Source organism: Myotis davidii, unplaced genomic scaffold, assembly GCF_000327345.1.
Source record: "Myotis davidii unplaced genomic scaffold, ASM32734v1 scaffold653, whole genome shotgun sequence".
NCBI lineage: Eukaryota > Metazoa > Chordata > Mammalia > Chiroptera > Vespertilionidae > Myotis > Myotis davidii.
In genome coordinates, this window is record NW_006285129.1 from 802,512 (window position 1) to 824,669 (window position 22,158).

The following is a 22,158-nucleotide window of genomic DNA, read 5'->3' on the forward strand; positions in this document are numbered from 1 at the left end:
TTCCCTTACATCTTTTTTCTTTGTGTTTTTTTTTAACAGTGATTTTTAGAGAAAGAGAAAGGGAGAGTGAGAGAGAAACATTGATGACGTTGATGTGAGAGCGTAACATCAATCAGCTGGCTGCCTTCTGCACAACCCCTACAGGGATGGAGCCCACAATCCGGGCATGTGCCCTTGGACTGGCAACCTCCCAGGACACTGGACGACGCCCAGCCAACTGAACCACACAGGACAGGCTCTTAGATTACATCTTTTATCTGGTGGGTCCTGGGAGAATGGCACTTAGTCCCCCAAAATGCTGTTATTTTAAAAATGCATTTTAGCCCTGGGTGGTTTGGCTCAGTGGATAGAGCGCTGGCTTGCAAACTGAAGGGTCCCAGTTAGATTCCGGTCAAGGACACATGCCCAGGTTGCGGGCGAGATCCCCAGTAGGGGGCGCGGAGGAGGCAGCCGATCCATGATTCTCATCATTGATGTTTCTGTCTCTCCCTCCCTCTCCCTTCCTCTCTGAAATCAATAAAAATATATTGGGGGGGGGGGGCAGTGAGGATTTTTTTTTTAAAGAGAGAGTGGGAAGAATGGGGTAGGGAGAGAGAGGAGAGAGAAACATCACATCAATTGGTTGCCTCACACGCGCCCCAGCCAGGTGAGGGGATCAGCCCTTTAACCCAGGTACATGCCCGTGACTGGAATTGGCAACCCTCCAGTGTGCAGGCCGTTTCTCAAACCATTTGGCAACACCAGCCAGGGCAAGGTTTATATTTAATCGTGCAAAGTCCAATGTAGGTGCCACCCTTCTGGGTAGCTCTTTTAAACGATCAGCTCGGAGAACTGGGCTTCTCTCGTCCTATGGCCCTTCTGTCACTTGGTCCCGTCCTGATGTGGCTTCTATAAATCCTTGGTTATAAGACTTCTGTTCAGCTAGTCTTCAATTGGTTATTCAGGTTGATTGCTCTATAATTTTGTTGTAATTCCAATTTGGCCCTGGGAGGAAGTGAATGTAATTTCCACCTACTCCTCAGCCATCTTTTTCCCTCTCTTTCTACCCCTGTATGATTTTATAACATGCATTGGTCATTTGAAAAATATTGGTTCACCAGATTATGCAGATTATCCAAGTGTTGATGCATTTTATTACCCAATATTGAAAAATTCACACTCATTAGTGTCACCATGAATTTCATCAAAAAGTTTGTAGTAAACTTCAACTCATGGTGGAGGTATATTTCCCCAAATTCTAATTTTTGTTTGAAAGTTGAAATTATAATTGATAATTGGCAATAAATACTGTCGTTTGTTTGCTTTGAAGTGGGAGGTTCACTCTGTTCATTTTTTTAAAAGTGTCTGCCATATACCTTGGCTTGTCTATTTGTCATTCTTTCCTGTGACATATTTCTACCCATGGTCATTTCAAAAGGATGAAATGCTGTTTTATTGATCCCTTAAACTAGAGAGGTCATAATGTGATGTGTTGCATTTATTATCATTATTATTATTATTATTATTATTATTATACTGGAGATTGAAAGTGAGGGAAATGTTGTTCGGGGGCTGAAATTTTTCCAAATATCTAATTGTTTGTGTTAGATGATGAGGAAACGCCCTACCAGAAAATCACCTTGAAAAGTATATTAAAGTACAGAAGTCTTCTGAAACCATTTTACAGACAGCTCTCCTTATGTTTGATTTACAGCTTCCTGAAAACTTCTGTTCCTATGCATAAAGATGTCTTTGGTGGACTTGGGGAAGAGATTGCTAGAAGCAGCAAGAAAAGGCCAAGATGATGAAGTGAGGACATTGATGGCAAATGGTGCCCCGTTCACCACCGACTGGGTAAGTTCTCTTGATTATTCCCAATGTGTGCTGTTACCAATCTTTTTCCTTTTCTTCCTTTTTTTAAAAAAAAATTTATTTATTGGTTTGAGAGGGGGATGGGGAAACATCTTTGTTTTTCCACTTATTTACACATTCATTGGTTGATTCTTTTTTAAAAAAGAAATATATTTTATTGATTTTTTACAGAGAGGAGGGAAGAGGGAAAGAGCCAGAAACATCAATGAGAGAGAAACATTGATCAGCTGCCTCTGGGGATGTGCCCACAACCAAGGTACATGCCCTTGACCGGAATCGAACCTGGGCCCCTTGAGTCTGCCGGCTGACGCTCTAGCCAGCCACTGAGCCAAACCGGTTAGGGCACAAGTTTTATTTTATGTTAACCATTTTTGTTCAACCCCTGACGGGATAGAACTAGAAACCTTGGCATATCAGAACGATGCTCTAACCAACGGAGCTACCTAGCCAGGACACCAATCTTTTTCTTAAAGGCTAAAAAGACTTTATTGATTTTTTTTTTTAATTCACTTTCTGCCTCATTCTCCTCACAAAGCTTCATTTTCTTTCTCTCATCTAAATATGTGGTTTTCATTTTCTTTTAGTTTTCCAAATTGAAAGTGTCTCCTATGGATGTATAGATGGTAATTGTAAAGGTATTATATACTTGTGGTTTTCTATAACGCTTTTCAGAGTATTTTCCAGAAGTTTAATTCTCCCTGGAGTGTACTTGGGTTATAGGCTTCTGTAATTAGCTAGAAGTTAAACAAAATCAGTATAATAAAAGTACATTTCTTTCTTTTTTAAAATATATTTTATTGATTTTTTTTACAGAGGAAGAGAGAGAGGGAGAGAGAATTAGAAACATGGATGAGAGAGAAACATCGACCAGCTGCCTCCTGCACACCTCCTACTGGGGATGTGCCCACAACCAAGGTACATGCCCTTGATCGGAATCGAACCTGGGACCCTTGAGTCTGCAGACTGACGCTCTATCTACTGAGCCAAACTGGTTAGGGCAAAAGTACATTTCTAAACTAATAAACTATTTATTTTCTTTTCTTTAAAATGTCCTGATTAATAAGAAATAGTCTAGCCCAGTCGGTATGGTTCACTGGTTGAGTGTCAACCTATGAACCAGGAGGTCACAGTTCGATTTCTTTCAGAGCACATGCCTGGGTTGCAGGTTCGATCCTCCGGGGAGGGGGAGAAGGGGAGGGGTGGTGCAGGAGACTGCTGATCAGTGATTCTCTCTCATCATTGATGTTTCCTTTTCTCTCTCCCTCTCCCTTTCTCTCTGAAATCAATAAAATAATAAAAAAAGGAAGATGTAATTTTATGATCCTAGACAGCCAGCTTGGAGAGCAAAAGTTTAGAAGATCCAGGTCCAGATTATCATATGGGCTTCCTTAGCATCCATAGATTTTGTAAACATTGCCTAATTTTAACAATACAATGTGTGAGTGTCCTCTTTTCTGGAGTGGTTAATTCGTAACTTGAGAGGCCAGCAGGTTTTTTGTTTTTCTTAATCCTCACCCTAGTATTGTTTCTTTATTGATGAGAGAGAGAGAGGGTGTCCTCGATGTGAGATTGGTTGCCCTCCTCAGGTGCCCTGAACCCACGACCCTGCAGTACACAGGAAGATGCTCTAACCAACTGAGCCACACTGCCCAGGACTGAGGACAGCAGGTTCTTAGCACTTCACTGAAAGGAAGAAAGGAAACCCATGAGATTAGCATTTTTATAAATAGGCCTGAAAAGAGCAATGTGAATTAAATCCAATCAGGCAGAGGCTGAATATATGAAAAGCAAAGTATAAGTGAAGTAGGCTTTAAATAAGCCAGCATAAAGCAAAGACAGGAATAGGTTTCTGGCCAAAGTGGATGCTGGTAACTCTTACAAGATTTCCTTTGAGATGATATAGACTTGTTTATTGCTAAAACTTTTAAAAGTATGTATTTTATTGATTTCAGAGAGGAAGGAAGGGGAAGAGAGAGATAGAAACATCCATGATGAGAGAGAATCATTGATCGGCTGCCTCCTGCAAGCCCCCCACTGGGGATCGAGCCCGAAACCCGGGCATGTGCCCTGACCGGGAATCAAACCAGTGACTTCTTGGTTCATAGGTTGATGCTCAACCACTGAGCCATGCCCAGCTGGGTTTGATTGCTAAATTTTTTAAAAATATATTTTATTGACTTCAGAGAGGAAGGGAGAGGGAGAGAGAGAAACATCAGTGATGAGCCCTAGCTGGTTTGGCTTAATGGATAGAGCATAGGCCTGCGGACTGAAGGGTCCCGGGTTTGATTCCAGTCAAGGGCACATGCCCAGGTTGCAGGCTCGATCCCCAGTCGGGGGGGTGCAGGCAGCAGCCGGTCAGTGATTCTCTCTCATCATTGATGTTTCTAGCTCTCTCCCCCTTTCCCTTCCTCTCTGAAATCAATAAAAACATATAAAAAAATAGAAAGAAACATCAATGAGAGAATCATCGATTTGCTGCCTCCTGCATGCCCAACACTGGGAATTGAGCTCAAAACCCAGGAATGTGCCCTGACCAGGAATCAAACCATGACCACCTAGTTAATAGATCGACGCTCAACTGCTGAGCCTCACTGGCCGGGCTTAGCTGCTAAATTTTTATTGCCTCTTAATCTCATCAGTCTTTTTGCCTTGCTTTACTGTGGTAACAAACTTCTGTTACAAGCAATTAAATTAGCACTCCAAGTTCTACATGCAACTTTCTAGTCTCTGCCCTTTGCCTAGAAATTGTTTTGAACCTTTACCCCGGACTCAGAATCCTCTTGTCTGTCCATTTATTTTATCTTCTAAGCCCTGTTTAAAATCATGTCCTTTAGGGAATCTTACATGATAAATCCATCTGACTTAAATCCATTCTATTTAGCGCTTATTTAATTGATGGTATGTTTGTTCCCCTACTAGTATATTAACTTTTTTTTTTTAATATATTTTATTGATTTTTTACAGAGAGGAAGGGAGAGGGATAGAGAGTTAGAAACATCGATGAGAGAGAAACATCGATCAGCTGCCTCCTGCACACCCCTCAATAGGGATGTACCCGCAACCAAGGTAAATGCCCTTGACCGGAATCGAACCTGGGACCCTTCAGTCCGCAAGCCGACGCTCCATCCACTGAGCCAAACCGGTTAGGGCATTACTAGTATATTAACTTTTTAATTCATTTATTCAGCCCTGTCTACCCCACCGGATACTCTCTTTCCATGGGCAGGAACCATAAAACTCACCTCTTGTTCATTTGTGTCTCTCCAGTAATGATTTAGGAGTCTGCACACAGCTGGTATTCAATGAGTATTATTTTCCTGCAGCTTGGAACGTCACCCCTCCACCTCGCAGCCCAGTATGGCCATTATTCCACAGCAGAAGTGCTCCTTCGAGCAGGCGTTAGCAGGGATGCCCGAACCAAAGTGGACAGGACCCCCTTGCACATGGCTGCAGCTGATGGACATGCACACATCGTGGAACTGCTCGTTAGGGTAAAGCAAGAATAGTGGCGGGTCTGTATGGTAAAAAGGACACCCGGACACCCACCTTCCTTTCTTAAACTGTGGCAGGGAACTAGGTTGGGAAAGATCAAGTTGAGGACAGTTTATAGCATTGAATTGTCTCTCAAGAGTAATCATGACTGTGAGAGTTTTGTATTCTAATCTTTTGAAAGCTAAACAGACTTTGTTGGTTTTTCTTCATTCCCTTTCTGCAGGTGTTCTCTGCACTTATGCCTGTTTCTTTTTCAGACACTCGGCTCTGTTAACAAATGCAACAAAAATCTGTTCTTTTCCTTCTCCTTTCCTTTCTATTATAATTTCCCAGTGATGTCCTTAGAAGACCCACTCATGGAAGGCAGTATGTCTGTCAGCATCAGGATAATTTGAGAAATGTTTTTTCCTTTTGATATTTCTTAAAGGTGACCTAAATTTGAATATGTGTAACCTATGGAAAGTCTCTGTATTGGTGATGGGATCTTGCACCTGTGCTGTTGTAACCAGTGTCTATATGAAAACATTACTTTTCTATGACAGAATGGTGCAGATGTGAATGCCAAGGATATGCTGAAGATGACAGCTTTGCATTGGGCCACAGAATACCACCATCGAGATGTTGTGGAGCTGCTTATCAAATATGGAGCTGATGTCCATGCTTTCAGCAAGTTCGATAAATCTGCCTTTGACATAGCCCTGGAGAAGAACAATGCTGAGATCCTGGTCATCCTCCAGGTCTGTATTTTGTTTTTAATCCCCAGAGTGTACTTGAATGAAGTTAAGGATTTATTATGGGAGCTGAATCAAAACAGAATTTTCCCTATTTTATCAAAGAAGTACTTCTAATATGTTTTAGTCTTGTGATTCAGTGTCATTAGTATATTTAAATACATATATTCTATAAAGCATTGAATTATTTATGGAGATTGAATAACAGTGTTGGCGGCCAATACAAAAACTAGATTTACTTGGCTTTAGAATGATTGTTTTTCTCCATGAAAATTTTTCTTTCTCATTAAACTTGACTTGGGACTATATTAAAAGCCTCTTTATGTTTTCTAAATGTATATCAACGGATGTGAGACAGTACATAGCTCTGAAGCCCATCAAGTCATCTCAGAATTAAAGGAAGCCATCTCAGAATGAAAAGTTAGCTGCCCAGTCAGAGTTGCTCAGTTGGTTGAGTGTTGCCCACGCACCAAAAAGTTGCCAGTTTGATTCCCAGTCAAGGACACATGCCTGGGTTGCGGGTTCAATCCCCAGTCAGGTCATGTACGGAAGGCAACTGATTGATGTTCCTCCCTTACATTGATGATTTTCTCTCTCTCCCTCTCCCTCTCCCTCTCTCCTTTCCTCTCTCTAAGCATGTCCTTGGATGAGGGTAAAAAAAAAAGTTACCTGTGATGGTTCTACCCATTAATTTCTTAAACCAGCACTTGTATATCAGGAAATAACAGGATTAGGAATATAAAGATTAAGAGGACATGGCTCTGCCCTTGGAGTGTTTAGCATGATGAAGGTCAGACAAGAAATAAAGCATTACAGTACTCTGGTGATAAACAGATATCTACCAACTACTTTTTAAAATATATTTTTATTGATTTCAGAGAGGAAGAGAGAGAGAGAGAGAAACATCAATGATGAGAGGGAACCATTGATTGGCTGCCTCCTGCACGTTGGACCGAGCCCACAACCCAGGCTTGTGCCCTTGACCGGAATTGAACTGGGACCCTTCAGTCGGCAGGCCGGCCCACGCTCTATCCACTGAGCCAAACCGGCTAGGGTTCTACCAGCTATTACAGGAGCACAGAATAGGGAGTGTTAATGATGCTTAAAGCAAGAATTAAAGTGGATGTAGAATCTGAACTGAGTTTTGAGTGACAAGTGGGCAGAGAAGTGAAAAAATGATATTCTAGGCTAGAAAAAGAGCAAATTAAAGACATAAAGGTGTGAAATGACATGGAATATTCAGGAAAGAGTAAGTAGTTCTGTGACTACAGACTGGTCAAGGGAAGTGGAATTTGGGAGCTGGGTTCTCAATGTAAAGGGTGTTATAGGGCATACAAAGGAGTTTGGACTATTTTGGTAATGGGGATCTAATAGAATTTTTAGAATATAGGATTGATATTAGATTTTTTTTTTAAGTGAGGGGGGTGGGGGAGAGAGAGAGAGAGAAAGAGAAAGAAAGAGAAATATCGATCAGTTGCCTCCCGTATGCACTCTGACTGGGGATCAGACCACAACCTATATATGTGCCCTGACCAGGAATGGAACCCATTACCTCTGGTGCACAAGATCATACTCCAAGCAACTGAACTACACCAGCCATCTTTTTTTTTTTTTTTTTTTTTTTTTTAAATATATTTTATTGATTTTTTACAGAGAGGAAGGGAGAGGGATAGAGAGTTAGGAACATCGATGAGAGAGAAACATCGATCAGCTGCCTCCTGCACATCTCCTACTGGGGATGTGCCCGCAACCCAGGTACATGCCCCTGACCGGAATCGAACCTGGGACCTTTCAGTCCACAGGCTGACGCTCTATCCACTGAGCCAAACCGGTGCTGGCTACACCAGCCATCTTAAAAAAAAAGATAATTATTTGGAGTGTGGCGAGATTGGCGAGAAGATTTAATGCTAAAGAACCATATAGTGACTTTCGTTTGGCCAGGCAAGAGCCAAGAGGGCTTGAGTTCGGGAATGATAGTAGAGGATGGAAGAAGGGGCATATTCAAGAAGGAATTTAACAGTGACCAGAGAATTGATAATCTGCTTTAAGCTGAAGCTCTTAGTCAAGGGGATAATTATATATGAAAACATAGACAGACATTTCTGCTGCATTTTCAGTGGCTTGTTTGTTTGTTGTTTCTTACAGATGGTTTCCCTGTAAACTGCTTATGCTCTTCAACTTTCAATTCCTTGTTTAGAGACCTTTCATAATTGGGGACTTTTTAAGTAGTGAACATGTTTGTTTGTAAAAAAAAAACACACAAAACTGCTTCTGAAAGTAAAAAAAGAATAAAATAAAGATAAGTTTCTTTTCACTGAAATTGTGCAGACATTCCTGGAAACAAAAGTGCAGCATATGAAACTAGACTTTAAAATCTGGCACGCATTTATTTGCTTGTTATATATTCTCTGAGGAATTCTCCAGGGCAGAATGGAACAAGTTGTTGGACAAAACTCTGGAGAATATTCTTCTCCATAGATTCTCTGTAGGGATCTCCTGCTAGCACATTGACTTGTAGATAATTGATCACAGAATATTAGTGCTGGAAATTACTTTTTAGGCCACCCCCCCTTATTTTCAAATAAAAATACAAGATCCAGAGAGGTTAAGTGAATTGTGTAGAAGGTTTTGCACATAATACACCGTGTTTTCTAAAGTAGATATAAGCTTGAGAAAGCAACCTAACATTTCTGTTTTCCTTGTCAGAAAACAAAAAATAAACAGTGGTCTTAATGAGAACTCTGAGCTCCCTGGGACATTGTGTGCTAGAACTAGTTCTGCTTGATAGAGCATTGGGGGTGAGGATTGGCCCTTCAGCAACTGTGTAACTAAAGTTAATAAGTGTTCTGACTTTAAAATACCCACCTTGTTTCATAGGAAGCAATGCAGAATCAGGTGAATGCTAATCCCGAAAGAGCCAACCCTGTGACTGTGGCTGCCCCGTTTATCTTCACGGCAGGAGAAGTTGTCAACCTCGCTAGCCTTGTTTCTTCAGCCAACACCAAAACAACCTCAGGTAATATTCTGATAACATGGCATTTATTTTAGACTTAAAATGAACAGAACCCCAGGTTTTCCTATGAGATGAATAGCCTCTCTGATACCCACACCTTTATTAAAATCTTCCCAAAATAAAGGATTTATAATCAGTTTTAAAGCTAATGTATGTATTCTTTATGGGGGAGGGAAGGTCAGACATTGGGGTTATACCTGAGTGCTTATTGTGTTAAAAGTAAAATATTCTACACATTAATCTGTTGAAGGGTTATACCTAACCCCAAAAATGAAAATAATAGGGGTACTTCATTATAGTACTACTAAGGAAGATAGTTATTATATTCATAACCCAAAATATGAATAAATAAAGCAGAAGAAACATAAGTGGTTGTTGGAATGCTGTTATAAAAAAGGTACATGTGATTATTTGAATAAGTTTAAGAGTCTTGATTTGTTCTTGAGAACATATATAACAACAAAATAACAAAACATTTGGTGTTGACCTTTTGAAATATGTATTTTTAACAAAAACATCTATCTAAAAAGGAAGAAAACTGGCCTTGTTTTCAGTATCTCTTCACAGATATTTGTTTGACAACAAAGGCACTTGTGTCCTCATTTAAATAAGTTTTCCAGCTGACTCTTGTCTTTTTTCCGTTTCTGATTTTCATTTAAAAATAAGCAACTGTATTCCTACTTAAGTTTAATATCAAAGGAAGATGTTGAATGAAATGTTACTACTGAGAGGCTGGGTGGTAAAGTAGAGCATATATACAATAAATATAGAATTGTGCATTCAGATCTGCATTCAGATATTGATTTATTAACTAGATGCTTCACTGTAAGAAAACTACTTATATAAATCTTCTTATAACATTGAGATATAATAATATCCACTTTATGAGGTTGTGAGACTGATATTTTGTATTTCAGGATCTATTTATTTTACTTTAATTTTAAAATATATTTTTATTTCAGAGAAGAAGGAAGAGGGAGAGAGGGAAACATCAGTGATGAGAGAGAGTTATTGATTGGCTGCCTCCTGCACACTCCCCACTGGGGATTGAGCCCGCAACCGGGTCATGTGCCCTTGACTGGAATTGAACCTGGGATCCTTCAGTCCACAGGTCGACACTATCCACTGAGCAAAACTGGCTAGAGCTATTTAATTTTTTAATTTTTTTTTTTAATTATTGATTTAAGAGAGGAAGGGAGAGGGAGAGAGAAACATCAATGATGAGAGAGAATCATTGATTGCCTTCTGCATGCTCTACACTGGGGATCGAGCCTGAAACCAGGGCACATGGCTTGATGGAGAATCAAACCATGACCTAGTTCATAGGTCGTGGCTCAACCATTGAGCCATGCTGGCCTGCCAGTATCCATTTTATAGCAGGGCTTCAGTAATATCAGGAGCTAGTGGAAATTAACTTCTCAGTAAAGATTGACTGTGTCCTGCCCACAAGGGGGCAGTAGTGACCTTCATTTTATAGCTCATCAACTTATTTAATATCACCTTGCATTCAGCTACTAAATGATTAAAAATATTTAGCTTAAATATACATATACATTAATCAGAACATTCATAGCCTTTTGGATTTGTAGTGATTAAGGCCACACTGATTAGAACAAGTGCTTTATAATCCAAAAGTCTTTAGAAGCTAACAATGTTACATGTTCACAAACAAGTGAAAAGAGCTAGAGTTGATCTTTAACTACTGAAATTCTCCAGACCTTGATTTGGAATGATAAGCAAAATTGAAGACACTCGGATAGAGATACTTAGACTTGACTTATATCAGGTTTATACTGTTGCTTTTGACAAACTGCTCCTCTTTCTCTCTTCCATACGGTGACAATTGCAAATCGAAATTGCTAAACTATCGCATAATAAAGCTGATCTCTCTGATGTCATCTTAGCCATGAAGCAGTTCTAGCTAGCTTTCCCTTTTAGGGGACTGGCCTACTTGATGCTTAATCAGTACAGATAAAAGTTATTAGACATAATTCAGGTTGTGTTATTCCACTGGGTTTAAGGATCTTCTTTACCTGAACGGTAGGTGGACTTCTTATTTCCCATCAACACGTAATATGTTCTTTTTCATCCAGTAATATTTTTTTTAATATATTTTATTGATTTTTTACAGAGAGGAAGGGAGAGAGATAGAGAGAGTTAGAAACATCGATGAGAGAGAAACATCGATCAGCTGCCTCCCGCACATCTCCCACTGGGGATGTGCCCGCAACCCAGGCACATGCCCTTGACCGGAATCGAACCTGGGACCTTTCAGTCCACAAGCCGATGCTCTATCCACTGAGCCAAACCGGTTTCGGCCATCCAGTAATATTTTTAAGAATTAACTGATAGAGTCCTAGGAATATTATACTGATAAATGTTTCTGATACCAAAATTCAGATGACAGCCCAACTGGAGATCACTGTTCAATTCCTGGTCAGGGCACATGCCCAGGTTGCAGGCTAGATCCCCAGTGGGGGTGTGCTGGAGGCAGCCGATCAATGATTCTCTCTCATCATTGATGTTTCTATCTCTCTCTCCCTCTTCCTTCCTCTCTGAACTCCATAAAAATATATTTTTAAAAAATCCAGATTACAAAGTTTGCTTTCAATTTTAAAGTTATGAGTCATCATGAGTTCAGTGATTAGGAGGGCAGACTAATTTAAACATTAATCATGGCAAAACAGAGTTATGAAAAGGAATTTCCTGTTTCTGTAGAATCATAAGATGTACTCCAAAGTCAAATATAAATAGCTTTATTTTTTTTTAAATTATTGATTTTTTACAGAGAGGAAGGGAGAGGGATAGAGAGTCAGAAACACCGATGAGAGAGAAACATCGATCAGCTGCCTCCTGCACACCTCCCACTGGGGATGCGCCCACAACCCAGGTACATGCCCTTGACCGGAATTGAACCTGGGACCTTTCAGTCCGCAGGCCGACGTTCTATCCACTGAGCCAAACCGGCTTCGGCTAATGAATTAGATTTTAATCAGGGCTCTGGTATTTACTAGCTGCATGACCTTGGGCAAATTACTTTGTTTTTCTGGATCTAGTTTTCATTAACTTACTAAGATTGTCTAGCCTACCATAGCACACTCCCCTAAATCCTGGTCTGAAGAGTTTATTTATATGTCACATTTTGAATAGGTAACAAGAATTGGCACTGATGATGCCATTTCTCTTCCAAAAACAACAGTATCCGTGCACATTTTACTTTATTTGATGTTGTGTCTTATATTGAGGAAAAGGAAACAACATTATTAAACAATAAACTACTTTATTTTCCTAGAACTGCCTGAGATAAGTCTAAAGGGGTCATTTGCATTATTTCTTTTCTTTTTTTTTTTTTTAATATATTTTATTGATTTTTTTACAGAGAAGAAGGGAGAGGGATAGAGAGTTAGAAACATTGATGAGAGAGAAACGTTGATCAGCTGCCTCCTGCACACCCCCTACTGGGGATGTGCCTGCAACCAAGGTACATGCCCTCGACCGGAATCGAACCTGGGACCTTCCAGTCCGCAGGTCGACGCTCTATCCACTGAGCCAAACCTGGAGTGTCGGCCTGCGGTCTTTTCAATTTCAACTGTGTGTGAGCCGAAACCGGTTTGGCTCAGTGGATGGAGTGTCGGCCTGCGGACTGAAAGGTCCCAGGTTCGATTCCGGTCAAGGGCATGTGCCTGGGTTACGGGCACATCCCCAGTGGGGGATGTGCAGGAGGCGGCTGATCGATGTTTCTCTCTCATCGATGTTTCTGACTCTATCTCTCCTCCTTCCTCTCTGTAAAAAATCAATAAAATATATTTAAAAAAAAATTTTCAACTGTGTGTCAGAACACTAAACCTGATTTTTCACAAGTATTCATTTTTTATTGAATTAAAGGTAGACTGCCACCCTGGCCTGGTGGCTCAGTTAGTTGGAGCATCTTCCCACACACCAAAAGGTTACAGGTTTGATTCCCGGTCAGGATACATACCTAGGTTGTGGTTCTATCACTGGTACAGGAAGCAGACTGTTGATGTTTCTCTCTCACATCCATGTTTCTCTCTCTTACCCTAATGATCAATAAAAAACAGATATCCTTGGGTGAGGATTTTTTTTCTTAAGGAGAGAGTGTACCCTTAGGTTGGAATAATCATATATAATGCTTTTCTCATGAAACAGTTCTATACAGCTATTCTGTAGTTGGGTGGCCAGAGTGTGTGTGTGTGTGTATTTGCATCCACACGTGTGTGTGTTTTAATTGTGGCCTTGTTTTTTGATTGCTAGTGACTTACTATCACATATAGTCCAACATCAATAAATGTACATATATTTAAAAATCATTTGTACCTTATTTTTTTCATTTGTTAGTTATTTTTTTATATATGTACATATGTATATTTTTAATTGATTTCAGAGAGGAAGAGGGAGGGAGAGAGAGAAACATCAATGATGAGAGAGAACCACTGATTGGCTGCCTCCTGCACACCCCCTACTGGGGTTGGAGTGCAACCCAGGCATGCCCTTGATCAGAATCGAACCCCAGACCCTTCAGTCCGCAGGTCGATGCTCTATACACTGAGCCAAACCTGCTAAGGGCTCATTTGTTAGTTTTTTGTTTTGATCACTTGTGTATATATATCAGAGAGGGGGAGAGAGAGAGAAACATCTAAGATGAGAGAGAATCATCATCAGCTGTCTCCTGCACGCCCCCCACTGAGTTCATCAGTTGACATTCAGTCACCCCACCTCACCAGCCAGACCATTTGTTCTTATGCTAGCATTTGTTATGATAGGCTGAGTGATGAGAAAAGCATGAACTAAACAGAAAAAATAGGGAAAAGGCTGGATCTTGCTCTGCAAGAAGTAATTAAATAGACAGGCTCCTTTCTGGAGGTCAAGCACTGTGTTCTGCTCAGACCATTTGGTTCCCTGAGTATTTTAGAGATATCATCACTATCTCTACCTTTAGCTCCACTCCCACAGTCTTCATCCAAAAGCTTTAAGATAGTTTGCAGCTATGAGAAGTATATAAGTAATCTACCTTTTAAAGGAAATTCTTCTAAAATTTATAAATATGTTAGATTACCTAGAGTAATCATATCGGAAGAAGATTCTTTACTCTGTGGGAAGATTTATTATAAAGAGTGTTATATAGGAGTTTCAAGTATTTTTAAATATTTTACAAATAACTGGTGTTGTTTTTTTTTTAATGCTTCTGTTTTGTTTGTTTTTGTTACTCCTCACCCAAGGATATTTTTCCAATGATTTTTAGAGAGAGTGGAAGGGAGGGGGAGAAGCACAGAGAAATATACATGTGAGAGAGACACATTGATTGGCTGCCTCCCACACAAGTCCCGACCAGGGCCAGGGATTCAGCCTACAGCTGAGGTATGTGCCTTTGACTGGAATCGAACCTGGAGCCCTTCAGTCTGTATTTCAATGCTCTATCCACTGAGCCAAACTGGATAGGGCTTTAATGCTTCTTCTTTTTTTAATTATGTTTTTATTGATTTTTAGAGAGAGAGGAAGGGAGAGGGATAGAAAGATAGAAACATCAGTGAGAGAAAAATATCATCAATTGGCTGCCTCCTGCACAGCCCCTACTGGGAATCAAGCCCACAACCCAGGCATGTGCCCTGACCCAGAATCAAACCATGATCTCCTGGTTCACGGATCAACACTGAACCACTGAACCACACAGACCAAGCAGAAAGCTGAGGTTTTGATTTAATAAGGCATCTCAATCATTTTAGTTCATCTCAATTTTATTCTCTTTGCTGGACCTCATTTGCCTTTTTTACTGAAATAGGTGACCCCCATGCCTCCTCAACAGTACACTTCTCAAATTCTACCACCTCAGTGCTGGCCACCCTTGCAGCTCTTGCTGAGGCATCAGCTCCCTTCTCCAACTCACACAGAGCCACAGGTAGGTAAGGGATAGCTGCTGGTTGAATCACCATTTTTTCTTTTGTTCTTAAATCTCCAGCAGATTTCTTTTGCATGAAATATTAAAGACTTATGGTTAGAGACAACTAGGAGAAAGGATGTAGTCATGGATCATCAGAAAGAAAAATCACTAAGTGCTATAATCAGACAGCTGGATATTATCAGAGAATGACTAAGTTATTCCTTTGATGATTTTATTTATTTATTTTTTTGCAGTTTGAAGTTTGTTTTCTCTGACTCCAGTTGTTTCAGATTGAAATATCTTAGTCTTATATAAGCAGACTTTCTGGAAGTACTCTATGTTATATTGTGACTGATGCTATCATAGAATGATTCAAAATAGCAGCCTAGGTATCTTGTATTGTATTAAAGCATCAATGTGCATGGGATGCTACCTCTCTCACTGTCACATCTCTGATTGCAGGTTGGCTTGGGTTTTCTTCCCCTGGAGATGCTATTTTGGCATTTCCAACGGAATTGGGCAAATGCATGCTACTTAGTGCCCTTCTGATATTTAAAACAAAAAGGTTTCAAGTCAGTTAGTTAGAGATAGTGGTCTGTTGGGAAAAGGCTGAGAGCTGCATGTAGGTAGAGGCAGACAGTTATAGGTATGGCTAAATAGTCATTTGGGAGTCTTTCTGGAACCCTCTACACAGAGTGCTCCATCCAAAATGAAAGCAGTTTGTTCTGATTTCTTTCTGCCATTGACATTTGGGTAGTGAGAACATTCTTCCAATCCTGTTTTTCCAACTGGCAGCAATCAAAAAGATCTCTCCTCAGATGTGTATGGGTGAGCACCATGGCAGAAGGAGAACAATATATGAAATTTGTGCTTGTTTTCTTTGATCTTGAATAAATCCCCTTTTCAGGTCTCAGTTTCCTTGTTTCTAGCATGCTGGTTAGATTAGATTATCTATCAAGGTCTTTCATCTATTAGCATTTAACTTCTTGTTTCTAAGGGGTATGAATGCTCTATTTCCATTGAATCGCATGAATATGTCTTCTATGGAGCGTTCATACCCCACTTATTGCAAAGTTCTGCTTGTGATTCTTTAGATAGAAGAATGCCATCATGGCAGGAGCTGTTTCCCCTAATAGTTATTGAGGACGTTGACTAAGCAACTGAAAATCTTGACTCAACGTAATACATGTGAACTTCCTAGAAAGGTTCTGGTACATAGTGAGTAGTCAGTGTTAGTTGCTATTAATATTATTGATCTGTCAGATAGAAGAAGCCACCTATCATTTTTGTCTGTCAGACTTCTTAAACGCTCTGACTACTTAACATATTGTGAATTCACTACTAAATGTCTCTATTTCCTTCTAGAAATAGATTTACTCTAATTTACTCTAATTTATAATTTATAGTTACTTTTCTAAGCTTTATAATGTTAGACTTTCAAGATGCTTCCTGGGAAAAAAAAGTTTTAAGATCAAACATGTTAGGGAAACTTAGCATATCTTATCCCATATTGGAGAATCCTAGTGCTCATTAGCTTGTTGGGGTCTCTGATACTTCCCACAAAACAAACAAAAAAGTCTAAGCATATTTAAACCAGAATTTTGAGAATATATTAGTACATTAGTATATTAGTTCATCTTTAGTGAACGCTATTAACATCTCAATGAAGACATTTTAGAGAATATATTTAATGCATTCTGTATTTCTTTTCTTCTTTGACTTAGCATTGTCAGAGCTTGCTTTTGTGTACTGCTAAATCTAATGTGTGTTTTTTTTAGTTTTCCTATATTCAATATTACCAATTTCAAGGAGGCTGAAATTGCTATACTTAGGTTTTCTAAAGAGCTAAAATCTTAAGTTTACTTTTGTCGTCTTTAGCTAATTCAGAGGAAATCATAGAAGGAAATTCTGTTGACTCATCAATCCAGCAAGTGGTGGGGAGTGGAGGCCAGAGGGTGATCACCATAGTGACCGACGGAGTGCCTCTGGGTAATATCCAAACTGCAATTCCTACTGGAGGCATTGGCCAGCCATTTATTGTAACTGTGCAAGATGGACAGCAAGGTGAGTTATCCCATTCGACAGTTGTTTATGAAAAGATATTTTAGCCCCAGTCAGTTTGGCTCAGTGGATAGAGTGTCAGTCTGTGGTTTGATTCCAGTCAAGGGCACATACCTTGGTTGCAGGCTCCTTCCTTGCCTGGACCCTGGTCCGGGCTCATGCAGGAGGCAACCAATCAATGTGTTTTTCTCACATTGATATTTCTCTCTCTTTCCATCTCTCTTCCACTCTCTAGAAATCAATGGAAAAAATATCCTCAAGTGAGGATTAAAAAAAGAAAGGTATTTTAGACACTCAATTCTCCTCTAAAAATGAGGTATTAAGGCAAGTAGTAGGAATGGGAGAATGCCAGATGCTAGATGGGGCAAAGAAGCTCCAAAAAAGAAACAGGAACCAGGCTGGCAAAGCGAATTTCTCTAATATATAATAAAATTTGTAAGTAAAAACCATAATCTGGTAGAAAGAGCAAATAATACGAACTAGTAGGTTACAGAAAGAAAATAATGATGGTTCTTAAAATTTTGGAAATATGTTCAGCCTATTTCATTTGTATAAGAAATGCAAATAAATACTGCACGGAGATACCATTATAATATTACGCTGTCAAATGACGGTTGTTGGAGCCAATTCATCGCCAACAGGAATCCCCAATTTGGGATGCAGTAAAGAAGGAAAGTTTATTCAGTGCAAACAACTCAGTGGTGATACTGCACGGCTGTGAAAACAGCACAACTGTGGGCTAGCTCAGTGGTGATACAGCACGGCTCTGGAGCAGCTCAGTGTGAGGCAGTCCCCAGAACCAGCCCCCTCTTCAGCTAGGCATCTCTGATCTGCTCCACTCTGCACCAGTCTGCCTCTCTGCTCCTGTGCCAGTCTGCTTTTCAGTGTTTCAGCTCTGGCCAGGGAATTGCAGTCTTTAGTCTTCAGTAGAAAGGGCACATGTGCTCGCCAGCCAGAGGGGAGCAGGATTGAGGGACTGGGTGAAAGAGGTGAAGGGACTAAGAAACACAGATTGGTAGTTAGAAAATAGTCATGGGGATGCCCTGGTCAGTGTTGCTCAGGGATTGGAGCATCTGCCCGTGGACTGAAGGGTCCCAGGTTTGATTCTGGTCAAGGGCATGTACCTCATTTGCAGGCTTAATCTCCAGCCCCAGTCGGGGCATGTGCAGGAGGCAACCAATCAATGTGTCTCTCTCATATTAATGTTTCTCTCTCTTTCTGTCTCTCCCCCTCCCTTCCATTCTCACTAAGAATCAATGGAAAAGCCCTAGCTGGTTTGGCTCAGTGGATAGAGCGTCAGCCTGTGGACTGAAGGGTCCCGGGTTCGATTCCGGTCAAGGACACATGCCCAGGTTGTGGGCTCGATCCCCATAGGGGGCGGGCCGGAGGCAGCTGATCAATGATACTCTCTCATCATTGATGTTTCCATCTCTCTCTCCCTCTCCTTTCCTCTCTGAAATCAATAAAAATATATATTTTAAAAAATCAATGGGAAAAAATATCCTCAGATGAGGATTAACCACACACACAAAAAAATTCTGTGAAGACATCAGGCCTTCTTTAGACAAGTTATTCCTACAGAATCATAAGCTAATTGGTCATAGTTCCTGACATCTTTATATAAGAGTCTCAGACCTGGGTCTTAACTGCATGGCTTCCAAACCTGTCCATCTTTACATTTCCTTCCAGAGACCTTCTTAGTGCCTCTCTAATCCTTTCTGTTTCTCTCTGCAGGGCCATGATTTACCTGCTGATTCTAAAAGCCAAAGGTGTATGAAAAATAAGATATCAGAGAATATATTTCAGTTTATTTTCTAATTTGAAACAAGCAAAACCTCTTTGTTTTACAATGTATTCATCACCTTCAATTGGTGTCCTTTGGCTTGTAGTTCTAACTGTACCTGCTGGTCAGGTTGCAGAGGAGACTATAATTGAAGAAGAAGAGGAAGAAGAAGTGGAGAAGTTGCCATTGACTAAGAAACCAAAGGTAGAAGAGATGACAGACAGTGTGGAGGAGAACAAGGTAATGTTTTAGCAGTGTGGAGAGAAGAGAAGGCAAAGAATCAAAAGCCAGAACTTTTACCTTCTGTGTGCACTCTGGACACTGTGATCAGGAATTCTGAGCTGGTGCTGATGTGGTTTCCTTTCACAGGAAGGGACGGAAAGAGAGCTACTACAGCAGCAGCTCCAGGAGGCCAATCGAAGAGCCCAGGAATACCGACACCAGCTCCTCAAGAAAGAGCAGGAGGCAGAACAGTACCGCCTCAAGCTGGAGGCCATGGCCCGACAACAGCCCAATGGAGTTGATTTCACCATGGTTGAAGAGGTGGCTGAGGTAGATGCTGTAGTGGTCACAGAGGGGGAGATGGAAGAGAGAGAGATGGAAGTGACTGGGGCGGGAGGGACCACAGAGCCTCATCATGGAGTTTCCATAGAAACTGTTTCATCTTAACATACAAGGCCACAATTTGTACTACATCCATTTTTTTTTTCTCTTTTTAAAAGAAAACAGGACAAACCTTGTTTAAAAATTAAGAATTTCCTTAAGAAGAAAACTATAGCAGGGTATAATGCTTGGGCTCAGGAAGACTCTCTATGCAACTAGAAAAATCAAAGCCCAATTTAGGGAACACTTCTTTTGAGAGGCCAAAAAAATAAGGACCAAATTTCCCAGCTTACATCATTGCTTTAAGCGTAGAGGTAAAAGAATGCTGCATGTTGTAGGTTGGTTGGTTGTTGCAATAACTGACTTTTTATCAAAAGATTTTACTTTCTGTCAAAAAATTTTTCTAAGATAACATTCCTAATATGGACCCACCTAGATCCTTTAATAGTTGCACCATCAAGTGACCTGAAAATTTGCCTTAGATATATGATGTACTATGTCTGTTACAGAAGAAAACTAATTGGGAGGGAGGTTAGGAGCAAGCTTTGGGGAAGAGAAAGGAATATATTCCACTTCCAAAGGAGCAAGCGATCCCCACTATTCAGTTAATTTCACTGAAAATAATTTGTGATTGCCTGACTAAATTTGCATCCATTGTGTGTCTATAGCTCAGCTGCCAGTTTAAGAAACGGAAATACAATTTTTTAAAACTGGAAAGAAAAGTCGTTTATGTGAAAAAGTGTATATAAATCCAAAATCCTCCAAGGCTGTGCTTTCACAATGCTGGAAAGTGGCCAGAAAGAGGCTCCTTGGGGTTATGAAACAACCTGGTGTTGAGATACAAACTTTGCTCTGGCTGGATTTTACAAAATTGCAATCAGGATGATAGTCTGTTGTTAGAACAACTTGCTTCCAAACTTTTATTTATGTAATATCAAGCTTTAATAGCAATTCTTTAATTTTATAAAATTTTGTTGAGTTTTCTAAATGTGCCTTTCTGTAGCACTTACATGGTATCCTCCTCTATGCAATAAAGGAAGGGGGAGAGAAACGAATGTTGAAGATGTTGTGTTGTTTTGTTGCCATTTGATTTGGGATGAGTAGATTGCCCTGTTTCCTTAAGGTAGGACCTTATGGAGAGCTTTGTGCCTTACAGCTGCTCATTGTGTGCCGTCAAAGGGAGTGAGAACTGTCAGTGCCTAGAGTCGGGAACCAAAGATTCTGGCGAGATACTTCATCGGCCTTACTCCCTTCTCGCCCACTGTGCCTGCTCCCTTTGCCGAGACACTTTTGGAAAGTGTTTCATTGCTTGGATTCTTTGTGTGCCAGCTTGGAGATTTTTCAAAACAAAGTAAATATAGATGGAGAGAGAAAGGTGGTGGAGAGGTTACATTACAGAGGAATTGGGCCCCCATCATTCTTGCTTGCTTGCTTGCTTTGTTGTAAATGACAAGAAGAAACCAGAGGGAGATGTGCCAAGTAAACATTTGAGTGACTGTTTAGAATATGGTTTTATTAGTGATCATAGGGAAAACATACATTTTTAATTTGGAATAAAACTTGACAGTTAATATGGTTCTCTTTACCTTGATTAGTGAAGTAATTTGCCACAATTTTTCAGAGGTGAAAAATCATTTGGGGCTCAAAATAAACTGAAAACATAACTCCCCAAACCAAATATACAAACAGAATTGGCTATTAGAGGCTTCTAGGCAAAAATGTCAGTTTTGAAATTAATCTTGATGACTTGCCACCTTAACTTGGTTTTCCCGAGGGACTTGAGTACCAAGCATTTCCCAGCTGGCCAGAGGTTACTCTGGGCTGTTAGCATGATGGAAAAGTGCAGTGGAGGAGGCTAGGTAAAGGTGAGGATAAAATTATGGTATCTGCTGTCAAATTGTCCGTTTCTGTTTGTGATGTGTGTGTTTTTTCTGTCCTTTTGTGAACCAGGTGCTAACAATAAGCTGCTATTGTGTGCCATTTCAGAGCCTTAGCTTAACTATAGATGCATCAAGTGTCATTTTAGATGTGTTTTGTTTATGTTCTTAATGTATATGTTGACTTTAATTTCTTTTTTTCTGCCCTGTTATGGGGTGGAGGTAAACACTGCAGAAGATATCCAGGTCCAGCCACCTCATTCTCTATGCAGCTTCTGATTGGCAGTGGGGAGCTTCCATCCAACACTCCCTTTTGAGCATACAGAGCCCCTACTGCTTTGGGGAGCTGTTTATTTGTTCTTATCTTCCTATAGGAGGCTGTCATTCCTACACACAAACAATACTGAATACAGCCCAAGTCATTTTTTATGATGGGGTCTTTGAGATTGGGTTGGGATAGGGAGAGAGAGAAGGGAAATACTGGGAAAGGGGTGGGTAGCAAAGAGGTATTTGTTTTTATTTACTTGGAATAAAGCTTTTAACATCCCAGAGAAGGGAAATAAGATTTGATCTCCAGTTGTATTGCTGTAGAGAGAATGGTAAGTCAGGATCCCTTGAAGTAGTTAGAAGTTAAACACTAAATGCATTAATGGCAATACTATTTTATGATATTGCATTTTTCTTTTGGGATCAGCCACAGAAATTGGGAAAATGTTGCTAGATTTTCTGGGTTAGAGGATTTCAACTGGCCTTTGGCAAGGTTGGATTACAGAGAATCAAATAAAAATCAAGTGGTTCAGAGTTGGTACTTGAATAGAAGGAACCTGGAGCCTAGGATGATTGCCTGCTTT

The 22,158-nt window shown here is 40.3% G+C and overlaps 1 protein-coding gene across 4 annotated transcripts in view; it reads left to right on the forward strand.

Moving 5' to 3' along the window:
• Positions 1-22,158, forward strand: part of GABPB2 (GA binding protein transcription factor, beta subunit 2) — a 23,871-nt gene extending 1,713 nt beyond the window's left edge. The window contains exons 1-9 of one of the 4 annotated variants that reach the window (XM_006755679.2): positions 104-260; positions 1,694-1,833; positions 5,175-5,342; positions 5,886-6,080; positions 8,952-9,090; positions 14,885-15,001; positions 16,862-17,047; positions 18,934-19,067; positions 19,197-22,158. In XM_006755679.2, the coding sequence (XP_006755742.1) occupies positions 1,726-1,833; positions 5,175-5,342; positions 5,886-6,080; positions 8,952-9,090; positions 14,885-15,001; positions 16,862-17,047; positions 18,934-19,067; positions 19,197-19,496 (1,347 nt within the window). In that variant the 5' untranslated portion in view covers positions 104-260; positions 1,694-1,725 and the 3' untranslated portion in view covers positions 19,497-22,158. Of the gene's footprint in view, positions 1-103; positions 261-1,693; positions 1,834-5,174; positions 5,343-5,885; positions 6,081-8,951; positions 9,091-14,884; positions 15,002-16,861; positions 17,048-18,933; positions 19,068-19,196 lie in introns of those variants that run through there. The other 3 variants (XM_006755678.2, XM_015558750.1, XM_015558751.1) reach the window with 3 other exon arrangements.